The following is a 22611-nucleotide window of genomic DNA, read 5'->3' as shown; positions in this document are numbered from 1 at the left end:
CTATCCCCCCTCTACCTCTGCGCTGGCCTGGATAACTGATGCAACTACTGCATGGGCTCCTCCCAGCTACTGCGTCACCTTCACCTGGCTCAGAGTGCTGATGTAGGCACTGCGTGAGCCTCTGTGTCACCTTCTCTGCACTACGTCCCTCCTCCTTCTGCGTCTCTGGCTCTGGAACAACGTTGTCTCTCGGGACAATTGCTTCTCTGTTGCAAATTCTCAAATTTTCTTGGTTGGTGTCTTCAGACGCCTCTGATCTGCAATCCCTCTGATACCATGTGAAAATTCCTGGATCTATCACATCAGAAATCCCTATTGCATCTTTTGGTTTACTCTCTGCTACTTGTTCTTTACATTAACAAGTTATTTAATTGCATTAACATCGAAGTAAACACAAATGCAACCTTCACAGATATAGAGATCATACACTGAAATAAACTGAGACAATCACACAAGGGACACCGTTATTTTGGACAATCGTCCACGGAAAAACCCAATGCGGGAAAACTGGTGCAACATATATGAGGGTTTTATTATTAAGCATATTTCGTGAATACAACTAGGGTGCCAGAAATGGCTCACCCAACAGAGAATATCCTTGGCAGTAGTACCTCTATCCGGAGATAGATATTCTGGCAAATCAGCAACCTGATGATGAACTCCATAGTGACTCGACTGTTCCTTGTGCTGGACAACGAAAGCTGCTCCAAGCACTGCTCTGCAATTGCGTCACCCTCTCCCAACTGATCTGCTCTTAGTCTGCCCCACAGAATCTTCCCAGCGTTGCCTCTGAAGCTCTCTGCATCCTCTGCATCAGCCCTACGACTTCTGAGTCAGCCTCTACGGCCGCGTACGTCCTCTGCGCTACCTTCTTCAGCCTCTGCATCAGCCCTTCTTGGGCCTGCGCTGTCTCTCCCGGTACTTCATTGCCTCTCTGCTCTGTATTCTTCAGCCTTGGATGAAAATCCCTTGCTGAACTGCTTCTCGATGCAACTGATCACTAACTCGATTTCCTCAGCATACCTCGCCCCAGAAAATCGAATTCTTGATCTCTCTTGGTGCGTCTCCAACTGACCCTCAAGCCTCCTCTTATACTTTTTCTGTTGACTGTTCAACGACTAAGATTAAGTCCCTAATCAACGACTAAGATTAGAACTGGCTTGATCCTCGCCAGTTAGAACTTTCTCACCCTTTTTATATTAATACACATTAATATTTTTATTTTCCTAAGTTTAGACTTAGGAACCCATTAAAAATATTAATTATTTTAATATCTTTTCATTCGGTTGGAATTTCTCCAAACGATTTCTGGGTCTTGGAGATCTCATGTGCCTTAGCTTTTCCACCAAATTTCATGGCTAGAGCACATCCGATGCTACTAAAAATCGACATGGAACAAGTCCTCCATCTTGCAAGTGTTGCACCCTGTGCAAGTCATGTCACCTCGTCTTGCTAATCTGGCCAATCCATGTAATCTGCCTAGGTAAAGCGACCTCTCTCACCAACATGCGGAGGCGGCGCAACAATGCTACAAGCCCCATCGATGTATGCATGAAGGGAACTGCCATGTAAAAGTACGACAACCTATGTCACAGGGTTCGACAAACCTAAAGCTTCAAGTTCGAAATTCGGCGAACTTGTAAAAAAATTTTGAAGTTCGTTCAGGTTCGCCGAACCTGAAAGTCGAACCTCAAGTCGAACTCGAACCTCATCGAACTCCATCCAACCTAATCGAACCTAATCACGAACTTAAATGAATTTTTTGAAGTTCGGCGGTTTTCTTGGCTGACTGTGGTACACGAGCTTGGTTTTGTGAAGGCAACTATCACAACATAATGCTACAGGAAACAACATAAAACTCATAAATAAAAGTGCAATTGCACATCGAATAATTGCATTGTTTGAATCTAAAAACTCCATTGATTTGTTGTTCACCCCAAAAAAGGAAAACGGGTAAACTCACTATGCAGAGAAGAAGTGTGGGATGAGCTCACTACGCAGGGTGGCTTTTATAGATAAGGGACACTAATTACTTTGCTTTGAGAATGTAAATCTGGGAAACAGTCGAGACCTGCAACGTGCCTCCTTGATTATGAATAATATACTCAAAATATTTAACAATTTCCTATTTGAAATCGGACTTTTGAATATTGAAGAACATTGAAATTTGACTGTTGCAGGTGAGATAATTACGTGAAACAACTGGCTTTCTTTAATTGAAAATTACAATTTATTTGTGTGTTTAACAAATTTGTGTTCGTCAACTTTACGAAAATTGCATTTCCAACGACTTCTGGGATCTGGATTTTTAAAAGAACGATGAAGTTTGACTGTGACTTGGTATCTGTATATTCTTTTATATTTAACCGGTGGTCTGCTCGACTATAGTCTATATTTAACAGATTCTGGTTAATTAAATTTATAAAATTGTATCAAAGGCTATAAAATGAGATATCTAACTTATTAAACTAATTTATAATGTATGGATTACACTGAGATTCTCGATTCTTCAAATAAAATATATAATAGAATTTTGTATAGGTTAAAGAAATGAGCATTATGATGGTGAAATCCAAAGTTTTTCATCATAAATATATATATATATATTGAAAAATATGTATGGTCGAACCTAATGCCGAACCTCATTCGAACCTGATCGGAAAATTCGAATCCGAATCGAACTTAATCGTTGTCGAACTCGAATTCGAACTCGAACCGTGTGACATAGACGACAACTGTGTTGGTTGCCGAGGCACTTGACTGCTCCTCATCAATGGATGAATCCAAGGATTGCTGCTTATCCTCCTCCACCATGGGCTCAACATGAGCCACTAACTGCCCCTCCACAAATAGCTCATCATGCATAACATCCTCAACAATCAGTGATAGGTAGCTACCGTCTGGAAACTCTGTCACGACTTTGGATAACTTTGTGCCTGCCGACACTTTGTCGCTGGACATGTCTTCGAGCACCTCACCAATTTGTTGTGGGCTACTATCACCTAAAAACTCAGACATGGCCTTGGACACCTCATCAATGGATCCCTCAACAACGGATGACACCTCATCCATGGGTGGCACCTCATCAATAGATGGCCCTCTGAGTGTATGCTCTACTCTCTCCACTAGGGTGTCAACTGGAGCTACCAAAGGGATCTCCAACAAGGGTGACTCCTGCGTCACACTAGACACATCGACACGCTCCTCACACTCCTGTGTGCCCACAACCTCATGCTCAACCTCCTCCTCAGGCTCCTGATATCTAAAGCCAGGTCTCCACCAACAAAAGCGCCTCCTGGTCTCACCCTCTAACTGTCCCTATCCTGTTTGATCCTTTTGAGGAGATCTGGTGCCTTGATTCTTTCGACTTTCCCCACACAGTGTAAATAGCTGCACCCCCACGACCTGTGCATCTCTAGTCTCTCTACTATAAGGATGAGGATGGATATGGTCTGTCACCTTCCTCAATTGGGCCAACCTCTCATCGTTCCAGCGGATTCCACCCCAGAATTCCTGCATATTGAATCTTCCTTGAGCCATGGGTTTGTCTATGGTTTCACCCGTCACTGTGCATGCATGCCCAAATCTTCCATGATCTTGTTGGCTACCCCACAACTTGACCAAGATCATGCTCTGATACCACTGTAATATTCCTAATTGGAAAATAACAGTGAATACCAAAAACATGAACTAGGAACAACAATTAAAATTAAAGTCCAAGCACCCAAATCAGAACACCATAGAAAATAAGCTGCATAACTGAGCCATTTTATTAATCAACGGAAATATGAATACATAATGTGTAAGAACAATGGAACATGGGCTTGCTATGCAAGCTATGCAAACCCCAGGTGAAATCTTGCCGATCAGTTCTGTTCAAAATAATGCCCAAAATGCTCTGAAATTGCGGCCACAAGCTCCTCTCCTCAAACCCGAAAATACCGAGAAAATGTTTGGTCTATTTGCAAGCCAAGATCAAACCCACAAAGTGATGCAAATCCCCTAGCAAACTAGCAATTCCCCCTGCTATAAGAATGAAGATTTCAAGCCCGAATATTGCCCGAAAAATTCTATAAAATTAGCTGGAGACTCCTCTCAATAAACCCACAGAAACCTAGAAAGGTTTTGGGCTGAATCCATTGACCCCCGGTGACCCCCAATAAGTGCAAATTGCCCAATTTGGTTAGAAAACGCCCCACATAGTTGATATTGCTGAATTAAACCCAAATACACCACTGGAAATCTCTCCCAACACTGGGTAAATTCTCCTTTAAGGTATACCTCCAATCTCCGACCCTTATCTCTCCTCAACCTCTATTCCTCCGGCCCTTGCGCAAGCCTACCTGGAGACCCCTGCGCACTTCAAGAAATTTAGAATTTCGGCCCCAAGAATTCCCTAAAACTCAACCCTACTAATCGCCACAAAATCTTCAGACAAAATAATGGAAAACACGTGCAAATCCTCTTTTGGGCCCTAGAAGAAACACACACTAGCTGTAATAACTTGCAAATATGCCCAATGGAAACTTTGAATTGAGCTCCCCAAATTTGCCTCACTAGGGAGACACTCGAAGTTCTCCGAAATGAGGGTGGAATTCTGCTTGGAACTCTTGTGCTAAACAACACTTCTCTTCTTGTGCTAAACAGCTCCAAGAGAAGATGTAATGTGAAGTGTAATAGTCAAAAAGATGATCAACAAATGAGTCCCTCCTTTTATAATTTCTCCCCATGCTTCTAGACTCCCCTTTTAATTATTATTTTATTGGTGGGGGCCATTTTCCACTAAGTGACTTTTTCCTTCATTTTAATAAATTAATAATTTGCCGTCAATCTCCAATAAAATAATACTTGTCACCTTTCTCCAAAATAATATTTGACCCGTTTAATTAATATTACCAAAATTGGTCAAAATTCCCGAGCCCACAAAATTGGGGATATTACAATTTGTGAAAAGAAAATGTTTGTTTAGTAAGACTAATTTGGCCAGTAATATACAGACAATAGTATGTGCTTTCAGAGAAGGATGTAGACAAAATATCCTAGCTGCATTATCAATGTTAATTCAGTGTTGAGTGAGGTAATTACTCTTAAAATATTTGTCCCTTAGTCTTTTGCTACAAATTCTTTGTATTTGATATGAAGATTGCTTTTTTACAACGCACTGTGGTGTCTAGAAAGATGTAAAAGCTGCGTCTACAACTTTCAAGGCACAGGGAAAGGAGGAATGTGTTATGAAACCAGCGCAAGAAAAGATAGAAAAGATAGATGAACGCCTTAGAATTCAGCCTCTTCGAGGGGGCAACCTCCTTTACATTACATAAATGAACAATTCTTGGATGATTCAAATGACAAAACCTCTTTTCTATATATAGGAGTCTAAGGAGTCACAATATAACCAAGCCGACCTAACAATAATAATATAAAGCCACAAAAATAACAATAGAGGGATTCTATGGGGCACAGTAATAACAATATGGGGATAATAGGGGCACAACAATATTAATAAGGAATGCAACTACAATAGTAATGGGGTAATCACTAGTATTATAGGGATCCAACATGCCCCTCTCCTTCAAAAAAAGTGTTGTCCTCAACACTTGAGTAGTTCTGGATGCTTCTGTATAAAATTCTCATCCTCCCATGTGGAATCTTCGGCAGATAAGTTCCTCCACTTGATAAGATACTCTGAAATTGATCAATTTTGTAGCTGTCGAGTTCTTGTTTCTGTGACTGCTTCCGGTTCCAATATAATTTTTCCTTCCTCGTCAAGTTCTGGCAATATTGTTTGAACTGGGAGCTTGTCGCCTATAACCTTCTTTAAACATGAAACATGGAAAACTGGGTGCAATCAAGAAGCTGCAGGAAGCTCCAATTAGTATGCCATAGTACCAATCTTTTGCAACACCTTGTATGGACCATAATACTTTGGTGATAATTTATTATCCTTCTTAGCTTGCTTGAGGGACATTTGCTTATATGGTTGTAGCTGTAGGAATACCCAATCACCTACATCAAAACTTCTTTCGCTGCGATGTTGATCTGCCTGTTGTTTCATTCTATTCTGTGCCAACACGAGGTTATCCTTTAAGAGTTGGAGGACTTGTTGTTGATGTTCGATGTGATGTTCACTGCTTGAACCTTAGAATTTTCTCTTAAATATGATGTGATGGATGGTGGCTGATATGCATAAAGTGCCATAAATGGGGTCATTTTTGTTGTTGTATGGAAGGAAGTGTTATACCACCATTCAGCCAAAGGCAACCATCTGACCCATTGTGTCTGTTTATCAGATGCAAAGCAACGAAGATATCCTTCCAAACATTTGTTTACTATTTCAGTTTGCCCATCAGATTGAGGATGATAAGATGAGCTATGAGCTAACTAAGTACCAAGACAAGAAAATAATTCTGTCCAAAAATTTCCAGTGAAAATGGGATCTCTGTCACTTACAATAATCTTTGGGTTTCCATGTAGCTTTGGAATTGTTTCCATAAATGAGGTAGAAACTGTACTGGCTTTAAATGGATGTGATAATGCACAAAAGTGTGCATACTTGGTAAGTCTGTCAACTACCACCATGATGACACTCTTTCCCTCAGACTTGGGTAAACCTGTGATAAAATCCATTGAAATCTCCTCCCAACGTTGGCTTGGAATGGATAAAGGTTGTAATAGACCCGGTGTCTTAATTGTTTCAACTTTATTTTGTTGGCAAACCAAACATTCCGCCACAAATTTTTGAATATCCGATTTAAGGCCATCCCAAAAAAATTCCTTCTTAACCCTGTGGTAAGTTTTTAAAAATCCTGAGTGCCCTCCTAAGGGAGAAGTGTGCAATTCCATAAGAATCTTTTGTTTTAGTTGGGAATTCTTACAGAGGTATAAGCGATCTTTGTACCATAAAGAATCATTTTGCCAGCTAAATGTGTCAGACGTACTGGAATCTTGTTGTAACTTTCGAATAAGTGCCCACACTTCTTTGTCATTCTTCCATTCCTCTCTTGCTTCGCTTATTCAATCTGGTTGGATAATAGAAATGACGCACAACAATGCTTCCACATCCTCATCTTTTCTTGAGAGTGCATCCGCCACCACATTTTGCTTCCCTTTTTTGTAGATGATTTCAAAGTCATAACCCAACATCTTTGTGACCCACTTTTGTTGCTCTTCAGAGGATAATCTTTGTTCTAAAAAGTATTTAAGGCTATCATGATCCGTTTTTACCTTGAAGTGTCTTCCCATTAGGTAGGGTTGCCATTTCTTAAGTGCATAGAGTATTGCTAACATTTCCTTCTCATAAATAGCTTTGTGTAAAAACTTTCCCTTGATTGGACGACTTTCAAAAGCAAAGGGTCTTTCATCTTGCATTAAAAAAGCACCAATTCCATTTCCTGAAGCATCACATTCCACAATAAAGGTTTTTGTGAAGTTCGGTGTAGCTAAGACCGGTGCTTGGCACATTGCCTCTTTAAGATGTTCGAAGCCCTTTGTTGCTTCTGGAGTCCTAGAAAATGCATCTTTCTTCAATAATGTTGTTAGAGGTGCTGCTATCTCCCATAATTCTTAACAAATTTGCGATAATACCCTGTCAACCCAAGAAATCCTCGCAGATGCTTTATGGATGTGGGGATTTTCCATTTCTTAATGGCTTTAATTTTGCTAGGGTCTACCTTAACTCCTTCATGAGATACAATATGACCCAGATATTCCACCTCTTGTACTCCAAAGAAACATTTGGATCTTTTTGCATATAATTGTTTCTCCTCCAATAGTTGTAGCACCCTATCAACATGTTCAACATGATCCTTCCAAGACTTGCTGTAGACTAGTATATCATCAAAAAATACTAACACAAATTTTCTAAGGAATGGTTTGAAAATGGAATTCATCAAACCTTGAAATGTTGAAGGTGCATTGGTAAGGCCAAAAGTCATGACCAAAAATTCATAATGACCCTCATGAGTTGTAAATGCTGTTTTCGGAATGTCTTCAGTCTTCATTCTGATTTGATGATATCCTGAACGAAGATCCAACTTGGTGAAGTAAATTGATCCATGCAATTCATCCAGTAATTCATCAATGACGGGAATGGGAAACTTATCTTTAATAGTGAGCTTGTTGAGCTCCCTATAATCCGGACAAATGCACCATGATCCATCCTTCTTGTGCACTAATACCACTGGAGCAGAGAAAGAACTTTGACTCGGTTGAATTATACCAGCCTCTAGCATTTCTGCAACCATACATTCAATTTCACTCTTTTGGGCATAGGGATATCTGTACGGCCTGATGTTTGGAGGAACACTTCCTGGAATCAGATGAATAGCATGATCATGATCACGAAGAGGTGGGAGACCTTTGGGAGTCTCAAATACCTTGGAATGATTGTCCAAGACTTTTTGGAGATCTGGAGAAATAGATGATTGCAATGTGGAAACATTTAGCGAACATAATTGTGCCATTACACCCCTTTGTTCCGTTTTTAGAAGCTTTGTCATACCGTTAGAGTTGATTATCTTTCCCGGTTTCCCTGCAATACCCCTGAATTCAACTTCCTTTCCTTCCACAGAAAATTTAATGAAAAGTTCTTGAAAATTAAAAGTTATTGTACCCAAGAATTGTAGCCATTGGACTCCTAGTACAACATTAGCACCTCCCATTGGAATGGAGAGCATTGGGCTAGTCAATATATATTCTCCCATCGATAGCTTGATATTATGGCACTTTCCAGAGCAATTTATTGTTCCTCCATTTGCAACCATCACTTGACACTCTGGTGCTGGATATAAGAAGCAATTCAATTCTTTTGCTACCTTATAATGAATAAAATTGTGGATACCTCCTGAATCAATCAATACTATTACCTTTTTCTTCTTGATTTGTCCTTCTATCTTGATCGTTTGGGGAGTGGTAATTCCCGCCAATGCATTACAAGATATGGTTGGATTCATTTCTTCTTTATTTAGGCTTTGTTCCTAGAGTATATCCTCTTCTTTTGACCTTTCTTGCTCCTTTTCTTCTTCCTCTTCGCAATCTATGTAGAATAATTTCTTGTCAGCACACTTATGACCTTTAGTGTATTTGCTATCACAACTGTAAAAAGGCCTTTTTGCTCTTTTTTTTTTCAATTGTTGTGGTGTCAACCTTATAGGTTGTGGAAGACTAGGGGCAACAACACTTCCATCTTTATAGTTGTAAGTGGTATGCTTCCTGGTTGCCATAATTTTTCTTTCCATTTTTCTTGCTAACCTGAATGCCTTCTCTAATGAATCAGGTTCCCAAAGGCGAACATCATGTTGGATATTATCCTTTAAAGTCCCTATGAACACATCAATCCTATGCTCCTCTGGAATATTTTTTACCCTTATGTTCAATTTTTGGAACTCCTCAATGTGCTCAATTATTGAACCCTTTTGTTTGAGACTTATCAATTGGCTAAAAAAAATGTTGCTTTTTGTATCCTCATAATGTGCTGTCAATTCTTCCGTAAAAATTGCCCAAGTGATAATTTGTTTACGAGAGCAAAGCCATTGATGCCATACAAACTAATTTGGTTCCAAATATAAAGTTGCAATACGTACCTTTTGTGTGTTTTGCACATTATTGAGATCGAAAAATTGTTCTATCTGTAATATCCATGTTGCGGGATTCTTGCCATCAAACTTCCTCATATCGATTTTTGGAATATGGTGGGTATTCGATCCCACATTAGAGTCTAAGAAATCATGATTAACATTTCTTTTGTTCGCGTCATGAGTTTCCTTTACTACCTTTTCACCATTAGTAAGTATTTCTTGTAGAAAATTTGTCAAATCTGTCTTCAAATCTGCCATGTCTGTCTTCAAATCTGCTATGTCTCTCTTCAAATCTGTCTTCAAATCTATCTTCAAATCGTCCATCTTAACTTCCACGCCCTTTATCTTAGATTCCACGCCATTTATCTTAGCTTTCGTTAGCTTTTGTGAGAGTGACATTTGTTGCACTTGTTCTTGTAATTTTGATATATCATGTAACATTTCTTCCTCTTCTTCATGAGTCATGCTAGAGCTTTCAGGGTCTTTACTAGGTGTTTGCATTTTCTTTCCTCGGGGCATCAGTTACCGATAATAATGCTCTACTATGCCCTTTGAAATCCTTCAAAATAAATTTTCAAACCAAGTTTAAGCAAAAATTTTTAAAAAATCTACACACCTTTTTTCACTTTGTAGGAGCTCGATATTGCCTCTGATTATCTCTGTACTTTCTGATCATCCAATTCTGAAATTGCGACCTACAGTAGCCCTCTGTGTTCTCTTTCCAATGCCACCAGTGTGACTCAAATTGGATTCTCCAAGGAAAAGTTATGTGAAGTCTTCCACAGTGACTTGATTATAGACTAGTTCAGTAGGGTGAAATTGTACGACGTGCCACGAGTCACTGTTTCGACCTTTGGCTCTGAAAAATATCCACAAGAAACTACATTCTGTCCTCTTTCTGTAACTTCTTATGAAATTTCAATCCGATGCTAAGAGAGAAAGTTATGACGATCTCCCCAGGTCACCTATTTGGAATGTAATTCAGGAGTCTGCAAAAAGACCAACTTCCTCAGATTATATCTCCGCAAATATAGCGCGCAAAGCTCTGAAATTCGGACCTGAGGTTCAGCGCGATGTCTTCTCAAATGGGTTTTTTTTTTAGCTTCTGAAACGTCGCAGAAAAAAAGTTATAGCGAAAATGCCACGATGACCTATTTGGAGCAGTGAAATCCTAGAATCCAAAGCTCTGATACCAAATGTTATAAAACCAGCTCAAGAAAAGATAGAAAAGATAGATCAACGCCTTAGAATTCAGCCTCTTTGAGGGGCCAATCTCCTTTACATTACATAAATGAACAATTCTTGGATGATTCAAATGACAAAACCTCCTTTCTATATATAGGAGTCTAAGGAGTCACAATATAACCCAGCCGACCTAACAATAATAATATAAAGCCACAAAAATAACAATAGAGGGATTCTATGGGGCACAATAATAACAATATGGAGATAATGGAGGCACAACAATATTAATAAGGGATGCAACTACAATATTAATTGGGTAATCACTAGTATTATAGGGACCCAACAGAATGCAGACCATGCTTTAATGCTACAATTCTTGAAATGACTGTGAAATATCTATCAGAGAGATTGTTCTTGTTTCAAGCCCCAACTGCTATATAAATAGCTTCTTTGTTCCCATTAATTGCATGGCCATCTGTGAACATGTAAGAACCAACTCTTCTGAAGTCTTTATTAACTATTTTTTTATGACAGACAAGAAGCCACTTATAGCATTTTGGCGTACTGTGCTAAATATGCTAGGAACTGATGGCATTCAGCTTTCATGCTTTATGACCATCTTTTCTTCAATTGTAATAGATGGAAAACTTTTGGATATTGGCTTATTCCCTGTCTGTTCCAGAAGTCATGAATATATTGGAAGTAACTGGAGTAATTTTTAGAAATGTTAGGTTGTTCTCCTGAAGAGGAATTAGATTAAGGAGCTTACCCAATGCTAGCTTTCCAGTTTCTTCAGGAGTGTTGTATATAATGCATGTTTAGTTATTTTTCAATGTGCACAGGCATCCTGCTGATTTCCGTAGCTTCTGTTTTAACAGGTTCCAAGTCTGAAGTGAGTGGGCAATCCTCAATAGTTCCACCAGTGATGGCTTCAGTTGCATCACCGAATGATCTAACTCTATTAGATAGCAACTCAGGTCAGTGCCACTTTCAGTGCAGATTACAAAAAATAAAGGATAGGAATAAGGAAACCAATCGGAGAAAAAGATTTTGCAAAGAAAAAAATATTTGTAGAATCAAAAGGGTTTTGTGTGGATGTATTCTGCTTTACTTTTCTTTATTATTTCTGATTATTGTGCATGGCATGAAAGCAGTGCCATGTTGTTCCATTGATATGGGTTTTATTATTATGGGTAGCTCCTCCTTGCTGATGTGATTCTTACAACTCCCTCAATCTCTTCTGACATTGGAATTAGACTGGTCTTTGCTGTCTGAAGGAACACTAAACAAGAAATCAAAATGTTATAGCAGATTTAGCATGCAATGCAACTCTTGTTAGGCCTAGGGGATATGTGGCCCTTGGATTATGCATTGTGAATCCTTGTGCCCAATACACCAGTAGTGATAGAATTTATGGCCATACCAAATGCTCAATAGAATCCCCACTCCTATAATTAGTGCAAATTATTCTCTTTACCAATCAACAACAGTGGTTCATTTATGGTCTCACACATACTGTCATAATGTTATTGGGGGATTATGTTTCTCGGTAGTGACTTATGGAACTCTTAACAATGGTAAGATTTGCCCCTCACTTTTCTGATGAGGACTACACCACTGAAATTTTTCTCTACCCTCGTGATTTTCATCACCAGGAACTTTCAATGGCTATGGTTTTCACTTGGTTCCTTGGATTGATGATGACATGGATGATGATGTGTTAGAGGATTTAAACGTGTTTTGCTTGGTACAGTTGCCTATCATAGGGAGATAGCATTGGGCTTGATCATGTTATGTTCTAGTCGCCACTCCTCTCGAGATGTTGGATATGAGGATTTGTGATTCCCTTGATGGAATTCCCTAGCACTGTGGGGCTAAGTAGGCATTGATTTGGCACATGGTTCATCAGCATACATGGCTTGTTTTGACTCCCTCCTACATAGATCTAGCATATTGCATGATTATTCTGTAAAAGATTGCTTTGTGGAGCTAGCCTTTGTCACAATTATGGAAGGTTGTGACATCTCGAACCTTGAGCTTGAGTGGTTTTTTGCACACTTGTTGATGCTTTATTGTTGAAAACTCCACCTTGGAAGGCCACCATGCACACCTTCTCATGCTTATTGTTTTCACTTGCCATCTTTGGAGAATTATCTTGCACATATGTTAAGGCATAATCCTATTTAATTGGTTGGTGAGGGGTTGTCCCTTTTCTTCATGGTGTTATTAAGCATTGATGGCATTCCACATGTATTCTTCATAGATTTGACACCTTATTTCAAGGATCCACTTGCTTGCCACTTGATTTGATGAAGACATCTACCGTTTGAGGCCACATAGCACACTCTTCCATGCCTTATTGATGGGATCTTTCTCTTGGGGATCTCACACTTGATATTTTTGGAGTGTTGACATGGTTCATGCCCTACTTTGAGGAGACATCCACCTTGAGGAGGTTGCTTACACTCATGCCTATGCTATTTTTAGGAGAGATCCACATCAGAGGAGCTTTATTGCACTTTTATTCATGATTGAGAGGATGTCTTAATGTAATATTCCTAGTGGAAAAATTAACAGTGCATACCAAAACAGTAACTTGGAACAATGAAATAAATAAACAACACAACCACAAATCAACACACAAATGACACCAACAAAATACATTGAGCCGTTTTATTAATAATGTGGAACTGGGTACATAGAATGAGATGAAATGATAGAACCTGGGCTTGCCAAGCAAGCTGAGCAAAACCTAGAAAGATGTCTCTGACCCAAGTGAAGAATAGCCTCGGACGAGAAATGCACACTGCCCAGTGAATAATTTGCTGCTGGCTGTCCACTGAGATGATGATTTCTGGTCTGAATACTGCTCGGATCATCCTGAAACTCAGCCCCTAGGCTCCTCTCGAAAAATCCACAAAACCCGGAAGTGGTTTAGCTCAACTCCAAGCAGTGTGGAAGCCCTCCAATATGTGTGTATGGCCCAACTGGTGCATACTTCTGCAAGAAATTCACTTGCTGGAACTAACCCCAACTCCACCACTGAGAAATGCTTCCCTGATTAGAAAATTAGCCTTTGGAAGGCCTAATTCCTGGGCACCTCAAGCTCCCCAACAAGCCAGTTCCAAGGTCTCTGCAGGCTCTGTCCAGTGAGGTCCACGCATTGCCAGAAACTGGAGAATTCGGCCCTTTGGAATGGCCCAAAACCAGCCCTGCAAAATGCCACCAAAAGCCTGGCTCCAAGATGTGGAAATGCTGTTGCAATTTCTGCTGACCCAAATCACTGAAGCTGGCCCGGAGAACTGGTAATTCGAATTGCCTCTGTGCCCAGGAAGTGCACACAACTGGTTCGATCTGCTGCAAATATCACCCTGTGGAAGCCCCAGAATGGACTCCCCAAATTTCCAACTAGGGAGACACTCGAAGTTCTCTGAAACTAGTGTGGATTTCGCTTGAAACCCTTGTGCTCAACAACCCTTGTGCTGAACAAGTCTAAGAGAGGTGAAATTATGAAGTGTAGGCGCGGTGGAATGCCTCCCTTTTGCCTTTATATACTCCTGGCCCATGTGTCCCCCTTGGTGGCCCCCACTTCCCACTAATTCACACACTCTCTCTCTAAGGGGTGTGTATTGCCTCCTTGTAGCCGAGCGTGGGACCCATTTATCCATATCTCCTAAGTCCAAAATTTGCCAAAATCCCCCCCAAACCTATGCCTCTTTGCCCAAGTGACAAAATTGGGCTGAAGGCTTCCCTTCTAGCAATTTATGTGATGGGGGATATTACACTTAACTTGGAGAGTTGCACTTCTTACTGGAGATCCAAGTGTTTTGAAACCCTAGATCCAAGGTTGCATACTTTGAAGGTAGTCTAGCTCAGGAGCAATTATCTTTTGATAGAGTGCCCATATTTTTACTAGGTTAGTGAGGTATGTGAGATTTCCAGGATGTGGTCATAATAGAAATTCTGAAAAAATGATGTAGTTATGGTGTTTTTAAAATTTGCTGCTAGAAACTTTTGGCTGCGTTTTGACCACTCGCTCTAGGAGCACCCCACCTATATTGTGTCAACATTTTGGTTATTTTTGGAGATCATTATTGATCTATGGCCATGGTGGGAAGTGTCCTAGCTCTTTAGGCGACATGACAACTATTTTATGCACTTTTTACTTGGATATTTCACCTTGGAGAGCTTTATGGATGTTGTTGTGTATCCAACTCTATTTATTATTGTTGACTTGTCTCATTGTGTTTGTTAAATGAGATTATTATTGTATTGATTTGCTAGCATATTGATTCTTCTTGGAGAAGAGTGGTTCTCAACAAATCATTGCTACTTTTAACATTGAAGTGGTTGAAGAGGTTATTTTGTACTCCTTGGAGAGATTAGTGGATCTAGCAAAACAAGTATTATTTTATTGTAGAGAAGAGTTGGGTTGAGTTATTATTTTATTTTATTATGGTTTGCATTTTGGAGCTTCTCCTTCTTGGAACATAGAAAGAAAGAAAAAAAGAAAATTATTTTAACGTCTACGAGGCTAAAGATAGCCTATGGGACAGATTGCTTCTTCAACTTGTTGATACATTCGGCCCTTTTCCTGTGAAGCCTCACAATAAACACTCCCAACTTCTCGACAAACCCCTCGCTAAATAGATTATCCCAAGAGTTAGCTGCCAGAATATCTGCATAACTCTCTTTGTTGTCTTTGAAGGCTTCGCATTCTAAAATGAAATGCTTTTCTGTTTCCACTTTTCCGGAAGAATAAAAAATACATACTCTTTCTTCCCACACTTCTTTTGGCCTTTTCCAGCACCCTGTTTCACAACAGAGTTGATGAGAATTAGTCCTTAACTGAGCAATAAGAATTTTGGCTCTCCAAGAAATATTGGCCTCTATGTACGCTTTTTGTTGATGATTATGAGTGGGATTAAACACTTCAATATAGTATTTTTTTTCTTTCTCTTTAGCTCCTTATCCCAAGTATGCTTGTGGAACTTATCCATAACAAAAGCTTTTATCTCTTTACTGTTTATGGGACATGTGTTCAAGAAAATACCCCGTTTACTAAACCATTTGTTATTTTGCTGCATCCAAGTCTTCTTTCTTTTGCACAATATGTCTTTAAAGACAACCTTAGGCCATATGTGATGTATAAGGGTTTCTTCTTTATTAAGTGCATAAATTTTTGGTTCTTAAAGCTTGAAGTGGTGAAGTTTCTTCTACATAGGCAAGACTAGTAACTTGATCCATTGAAGGGTAAAGTCTACCGCTTGGAAGGAGTTTTGCATGTGTGGTAACACTTTTTTTCTCATTTATTATCTTAGTCTTTGATTTGTAATAGTTTGCTTCACATATCCTTTGAGAATTCTAGTAAGCTCATTACTTCAATTTTTGAGGGCAAGGTTGAGTAAACTAGTTGAAGGTGGGTCCTTTGAATCCCTTCCTTGCTGAATTTCTACATTAAATCCAACAAGCTTAGTGTGGAGTTTATTGAGTCTTTTAGCCTTACTTCCAATGCTAACACGTAAGAAAATAATCCCTCTTAGATACCCCCCTTGGTTCCATAGCCCTTGTTGGATTGGCACTAATATCTATTTTTGTTCTTCACCCATTTTTATGTCGTGAAGTACAAAAAAAAATAGTTTTATTAAAACTACTCTCATATCACCTTGTGCTTCAATGCTTTTCTTTAGTAATCCTAATATGGATACCCCCTTGAGCCGACCTAATGTGAAGAGGATAGGTTACTTAGGTGACAATGGTGACCATTTTAATAGTTCCCTCTCAGGTTGTACCTTGTGAATTAGGGGTTACATCATTGATAACAGATTGGGAGGTCACATTTTTGCATTGCAGTGGGGAATAATGTACATTCTCCCAAAAAAATTGAAGACTATGCCTCAAGGCATTTTTGCTAGTATTGTATTTAAAGAGTTTGAAGACATTGTTGGGTGTAGAGATGAGCACATCCAACAATTTTGGAGGCTTTTGAAAGCTTATCTTGGGGAAACCACACTTTGGTATTGTCATGAGGTATGATTGGAATACAATTCTCAAATTTCAAAAATCAATGTTAGGAAAGTGTACCAAGGACAAGTGTTCCTAAGGCTTGGTGTCTAGCCTAGGAAAAAGTGTCCAACATGATCCCCTTGACATAACTTTATGAGATATAAAGTTAATTTGATTTTATGAGATATGGTCATAAAGTGACTTTTTTGTAAATTAAATGAAAAAGTGATTTAGGTGATAAAGTGAGTTAACTTTGTCAATGAGAGATGAAATACCCACCCTTGTTCTCAATGGCTAAGATCAAATCTCAACCATTGGATCTTAGGGTTAGGTCACTCTTCATGAGGAAAACAAAAAGACATCTCAAGGGAGGAAAAGGCACCATTGTCATTCATGAGTTTTGAATGAGGAGATGAGAGTAGCAAGGAGAATTTGCACAAAAGACGAGGAGCTACAACAACGAGGAGGGCACTATTATGAATATAAATAATTACTAATTAATAGTTAATAATGATTAGTATACTGAATAAGCATGTCCCTATCATTTTTATCAATTATATATCTATCAAGACGTTTTTACCCTTGATCTCTACCTTCTTCTAGAAGTTCCACCCACAGTTTAGATTAATACCCATTAATTATTTTAATTTCCTAAGTTTAGACTTAGGGTCCCATTAAAAATAATTATTTTAATAAAACCTTTTCCGGGTGGAATTTCCCAAAATGATTTCTGGGCATTGGAGAATGTGTGTGTCTAAGCCTTCTTGGAAATTTTGAGGTCTAGAGCATATTTGATGCTACCCTATATCAACACCTTCCTCCTCAACTCAGGGGCAGTGTCAACCCCAAAAGCATCTAGATATGAGCATAAAAGAAATTCATCAGGAGGTTTAACAGTAGCAGGCATGTTTTTTACTAATTGATTGAATCTCTTGTTAAAATCCTCCATGGTTTCATTCTCATTTTTCTTCATGTTGCTAATGGCATTAATCAAATGCCTATTTTCCTTCTTCTCTCCAAACTTATGTAAAAATGCAGTTAGAATGGCTTGTAAAGAGTTATATGAGTTAGTAGGTTGCTCAGTGAGCCAATCAAGAGCATCATCTTCTAAATGATAAAACAAAAAGTCTCATGTTCACATCCTCATAGTTAGCAGTGTTACACCATTTAAAGATACAAACATTAAAGTTTTTGACATGTGATGTAGAACTAATGGCATTGTTACCTTAAAAAGAAGACAACTTTTCAATAGCCTTGTCAGGGATATTGTGAGGATAACCATTTATGTTAGTAAAGTCACAAGGAGCAAAAAGATCATTCATGATGCTAGGCTCTACTTGTTCTTGAAAAAGAAAATCAATATCAGAAATAGCTTCTTGCCCAAGACTAGCAAGAGTTCTACTATGAGAAAGTCTATTCAACCTCTCTCTAAAAACCCTTTCAAGATCAGGAGAGGGGCTAACCAGACCATTTGAATTTCTCCTAGTAGAGACTCTTGCAGAATTTGGGTTGAGTGGAGTCACCACTTGAGCAAGAATCTAAATCAAAAGTTCAAATATGCTAAATACAAAAGGTTAGTCGATTTCCCAAATACAAGAAAGCTTGTCCCCGACAACGATGCCAAAAATATTACTCTTGCCACCTACACCTACCTATAGGTTAGTGAAAAAAGTCTTCAACCTCACAAGGCATGGTTGGTGGCAAAGAACTCAGAGAAGAGGCTGTCTCACTAATCCCAACTCTCTCCATTTAAGCTATCTCCTAGGTTAGCTAAGCGGGGTGGTCTCTAAAGGAAAATTAAGTTAAAGATGTGAGTTTCTAAGAGAGTGTTATAATGTTATGGATTACTTTTAGAGATTTATATATGAAAAATATGACTTCAAATATTTACGACAACCATCAATACATGAGCATTCAACCAGTGCCTTAAAATAAATTGCTCTAAAATGAAATTTTGCTTAAATGAGGTGAAATTCTTTCAAATGGAAAAAAAAAAGTAATCCTGAAAAGTGAAACAAGAAACTGTTAGCACAAGATGCAAGATACAAAAATGCTTTTAAGATGAACAAGTTTATAAATCAAAGCATGTGAAACAATCTTGCTCAAAATGATACAATTAGAAATCTACTTATGAGAATCAGATGATAAAAATAACTCAAATGTTAGACTAAGATGACAATATGCAATTAATTTTGCAACAAAATAAAAGTACTAGAAAGTGAGATCAATGACTATCAACATGGCAATATGTAATTAAGCTTCAAGCGTAAACCAATTTCCAAGCACAAAAAAAGTTAAACTAAACTTGTTGCAAAATTAAGAGATTACAATGCTTGCATCCAAGATGCTTCTTGACATAAGATTCGCATGTAAGACTTTTAACAATCAAGATAGCAGGAAATTTAAGAACTTAGCAAGTAAAGTAAATGTGATGAAATAGTGTTATTGGTTTATTTTATTAACTAGCACTATAACAAAGTTACAATTGAACTCTAGTCTTCAGACCTCACCCTCATCCAAAGATTCGAATCTCACAGTGAGGAGTCAATAGAGGTAGAGGTCCCTAAAAAGTCTATTCAACCATCTTAAGTTGGAGGTAAGCTTTAGTGATGCTTGGGACATGTAAGTAAATTAACCAAACAATGAAAATTAACTTCAACTTGAAATGTACTTGCTTGCCATGAAATAGAATGTTACTTTATGGAGAAAATTTGCCCAAATACTTTATGCATGTAAGATGTGTTTAGTGGTGAAGCATAAGTAAATTTGGAACTATGTTCAAGCCAAATAAGATCATGTAAAAAATGATTGCATGCAAAAAATCTGAACTTGTTATGGACTTGAAACATGTAGTACAAACTAAAACGGATACGGAATGAGTGTAATGCATGATTGTGTTAATTTCCCAATTAAATGAGATGCATGCAAATGAAATCGATCAAAGATCAAACCACGAAACCTCTACGAAAGTTGGAGAGATAAGGATACCAATGAGTAAAACCGCGCTCCCAAAATCAGAAATTTTATTAGTTGTTATAAGAAGAAAAGGACAATGAAGTCTTCTCTAAAACCCAAGGAAAGTCTTAACAATTTGGCTTCAAACCATAGACCTTTCCAAGCTGAAAATTTTTGCAGTTTGAGGCCCAACCAGGCTCAACAAAATTTAGATTTTGAAGAAGGAGAAGAGAGGATAAGCCTCCTCTATGGCCACGACCAAGAGAGAAAAAAAGATGGCCAAAAGAACTCGGCCTCCCTCAAGAAGAACACAACCTTGTCCAAGAAGAACTCGACCTAAAGGTGGAAGTAGTCACTAAATTCGAGCCCCAAGGTCCTGCATGCAAACTTGTAAGTAGTTTTTTGATGATGAATCCCACAAGTAGCTGCAAGAGAACATGTTAGAAATGGCTACAACAACACAACAAATATTAGCTCAGGAAAACTACAAAATATGTTACAAAATAATCTACAAGAGGCTAGGCCAAAGAGTATAAGCAAACTCTCCTCTTTGACTAGCCACAACTTGGCTCTTTGAAATAACAATATATAACTTTGAAAGAGCTAGAATCAAATAAGTATTTTAAATTTAAATGGATGATCAAGTAGCTATAGAGTAAGAAAACTCCCTTTCGCTCTTTGTTGGATGGAAGACTTGGAACGAAAAAATGGTTGAGTTTTGGATCACTTTGACTCTAGGAGTGAGTTGATCTAATTGAGATTTCTCACACTTCCAGATGGATTCCTGCACACAATACAAAGATCTTTCCTATACACTTGAACAAGTGTTAGTTTGCAAATGATTAGAGCAATATAATGAATAAGATAGACCAAACATTCCTCCTAAAATGAATTGGCAAGCTTATCTCTAAAATACTACTCTAAATCAATGATATGTGCAAGATAGCTTGCACACATCAATCCAAGCAAGATGACAAGTATAAACTAATATTAATTCAATATGAAAAATAAATTAAACACAATAGCAATAGCATGAAAGGATATCACCTCATAACGCCAAGAGAACACCAGCCAAATAGCTCCAAAGTCTTGATTATATTAAGAAAGTATGCAAGTATAAAATGACAGAGTTTTCTCAAGTCCAATAGCTCATAACATGATACAATATGAGAGCTCATAGCCTCATTATATAGAGAGTTGGGAGCAAATCCCAAGGGAGAGTGCATGTGAGAACTGAACTTGGAGCAAATCCCAAGAAAATGTAGGTTGAATTCCAAGCGGAGATGATAGAGACACCAAGACAAATCGAATTCCTCATGTGGCGCCCTAGGAAAATCAAATTTTCTATATGGCATAGTAAACATATCCATGAGTAAACCAAAGCAATGAGATAACTCCAGTCAAACCAAATCAAATTCGAACCAAGTGTTGCCATCTCCGATGATGATCCCAAAGATGCTCTATGCAGATCCCAGGAATTGTGTGATCTCCTCCAAGTGAAATTCGTAATCCTCTACAGTGAAGTGCTAAGTGTAGAAGCACTCGAGCTAATAGTGAGAGAAGGCCCCATGCAATCTTCATTCCAAATATTCCATAGAATATTCCTTTAGTACATGAGTTCCTCTAATAAATTCAATTTTCCACATGTGCAACTCCTACTTTATCTCTTGGAAATTAGATTTTTTGAAATAATGGTGTATTTATGAGGCAGTGTGCTCAGTCATCCTCAACATGTCCGTTGACTCAATTCTTTGACTTAAGATAATTTCCAAGTCATTTCCACGTCATTCTGTCACTTGGAATAATTTATTTCTCTCTATTTTATTTATTTCTAGCTTGATTAATGCCACAATTTCCACTAAACTTAGGAAATGTGGATTTTGAGGGTTCAAAACACATTATTAACCCCTCAACGTGTGTTATAGTAGAAAGTTGAGGGTGAGAGGTGTACTCATTTGCTAATTGGGTCCCAACATCCTAGGTCTGTTATAGACTCAAAACTCATCATTAATAGTATCACTTATTACAATTCCCCCCAGGGTGTGGAATCTGGGTACAAGAAAGATGATGAGAAATAGAAATGTAGTTAAAAAACTCTGTTGGCTGATGATATCTGATGGTACAAGTGTCATTTGGATCATCCTTGGGCATGGAGTTTTTCATATAATCATTAGATGCCACTCCACTGGTCAACAGACCCCACCATACGAATGGTTTTGACCCTTGGTCAAAACTCTCCTACTTTGACCTCTGTATATTGACATTCAACCTTTCTCATTTGGCAAGCAATTCAGATCATCAATTCGTCCGATTTCTGTCCACAGGTATGAAGGGGAGAGAGAGAGAGAGAGAGAGAAAGAGAGAAGACCAAGGGAGTTTGGCCTGAAGTTTGACTTGAGTTGACCAATGTTGACTGAGGTTTTTTTGGGCTGTCTGACCTGCATTGACCAAATCTTCTTCTGATCTATTTAACTGCAGTTTGACTAAACCTGTTCTAAGAAGTTTGATCATTGTTGACCAAAATTTTTTTGGGCAGGTTGACTGAATTTCTAAGGTAGTTGCAGAGGCTGAATTTCAGCTTATTTGACCTGATTTGACTAGCTATAGCAGAAGCCTTAATTTCTCTCTTTGACCAGGTTTGACCTATGTGAATTGTGTGGTCAGTTTGACCAAGTTTGACTGGGAAAAATAAATTTGTACATTTGTTGAATTGAACAATTTCTCCTAAGAAAAGATTGCTAGGTTTTTCCCAAGGTTGGGTTTTCTGAGGATGAATATTTTGTGTTGCTTTTGCATGCTTATTTTACTGTGATCTTTGCTGCCCTATTGCATTTATGGTTGAAATTTTCTGAAGTATAATTGCTTAATGATCTGGAATGTGTTAAATTAA

General features: G+C 38.4%; 1 protein-coding gene across 7 annotated transcripts in view; it reads left to right on the top strand.

Annotated features, from left to right (window-relative positions):
* Positions 1-22611, top strand: part of LOC149251389 (uncharacterized) — a 368168-nt gene that overhangs the window by 167730 nt on the left and 177827 nt on the right. For 6 of the 7 annotated variants that reach the window (XR_016266877.1, XM_089459404.1, XM_089459407.1 and 3 more), the window contains one exon: positions 11639-11737. The exons of the other annotated variant lie outside the window; for it this stretch is intronic. Coding sequence is in view for 5 of the 6 variants with exons in the window: in XM_089459404.1 (XP_089315530.1) it covers positions 11639-11737 (99 nt within the window). In the remaining variant the exon portion in view is untranslated. The remainder of the gene's footprint in view (positions 1-11638; positions 11738-22611) is intronic. 7 annotated transcript variants of the gene reach the window in all.

This window comes from Pinus tabuliformis, chromosome 7 (assembly GCF_031772625.1).
Source record: "Pinus tabuliformis cultivar Carrire ecotype Pingquan chromosome 7, CPIR1, whole genome shotgun sequence".
Taxonomy (NCBI): domain Eukaryota; kingdom Viridiplantae; phylum Streptophyta; class Pinopsida; order Pinales; family Pinaceae; genus Pinus; species Pinus tabuliformis.
Note: the sequence above shows the minus strand (reverse complement) of the source record. Positions and strands in the feature narration are given on the sequence as shown.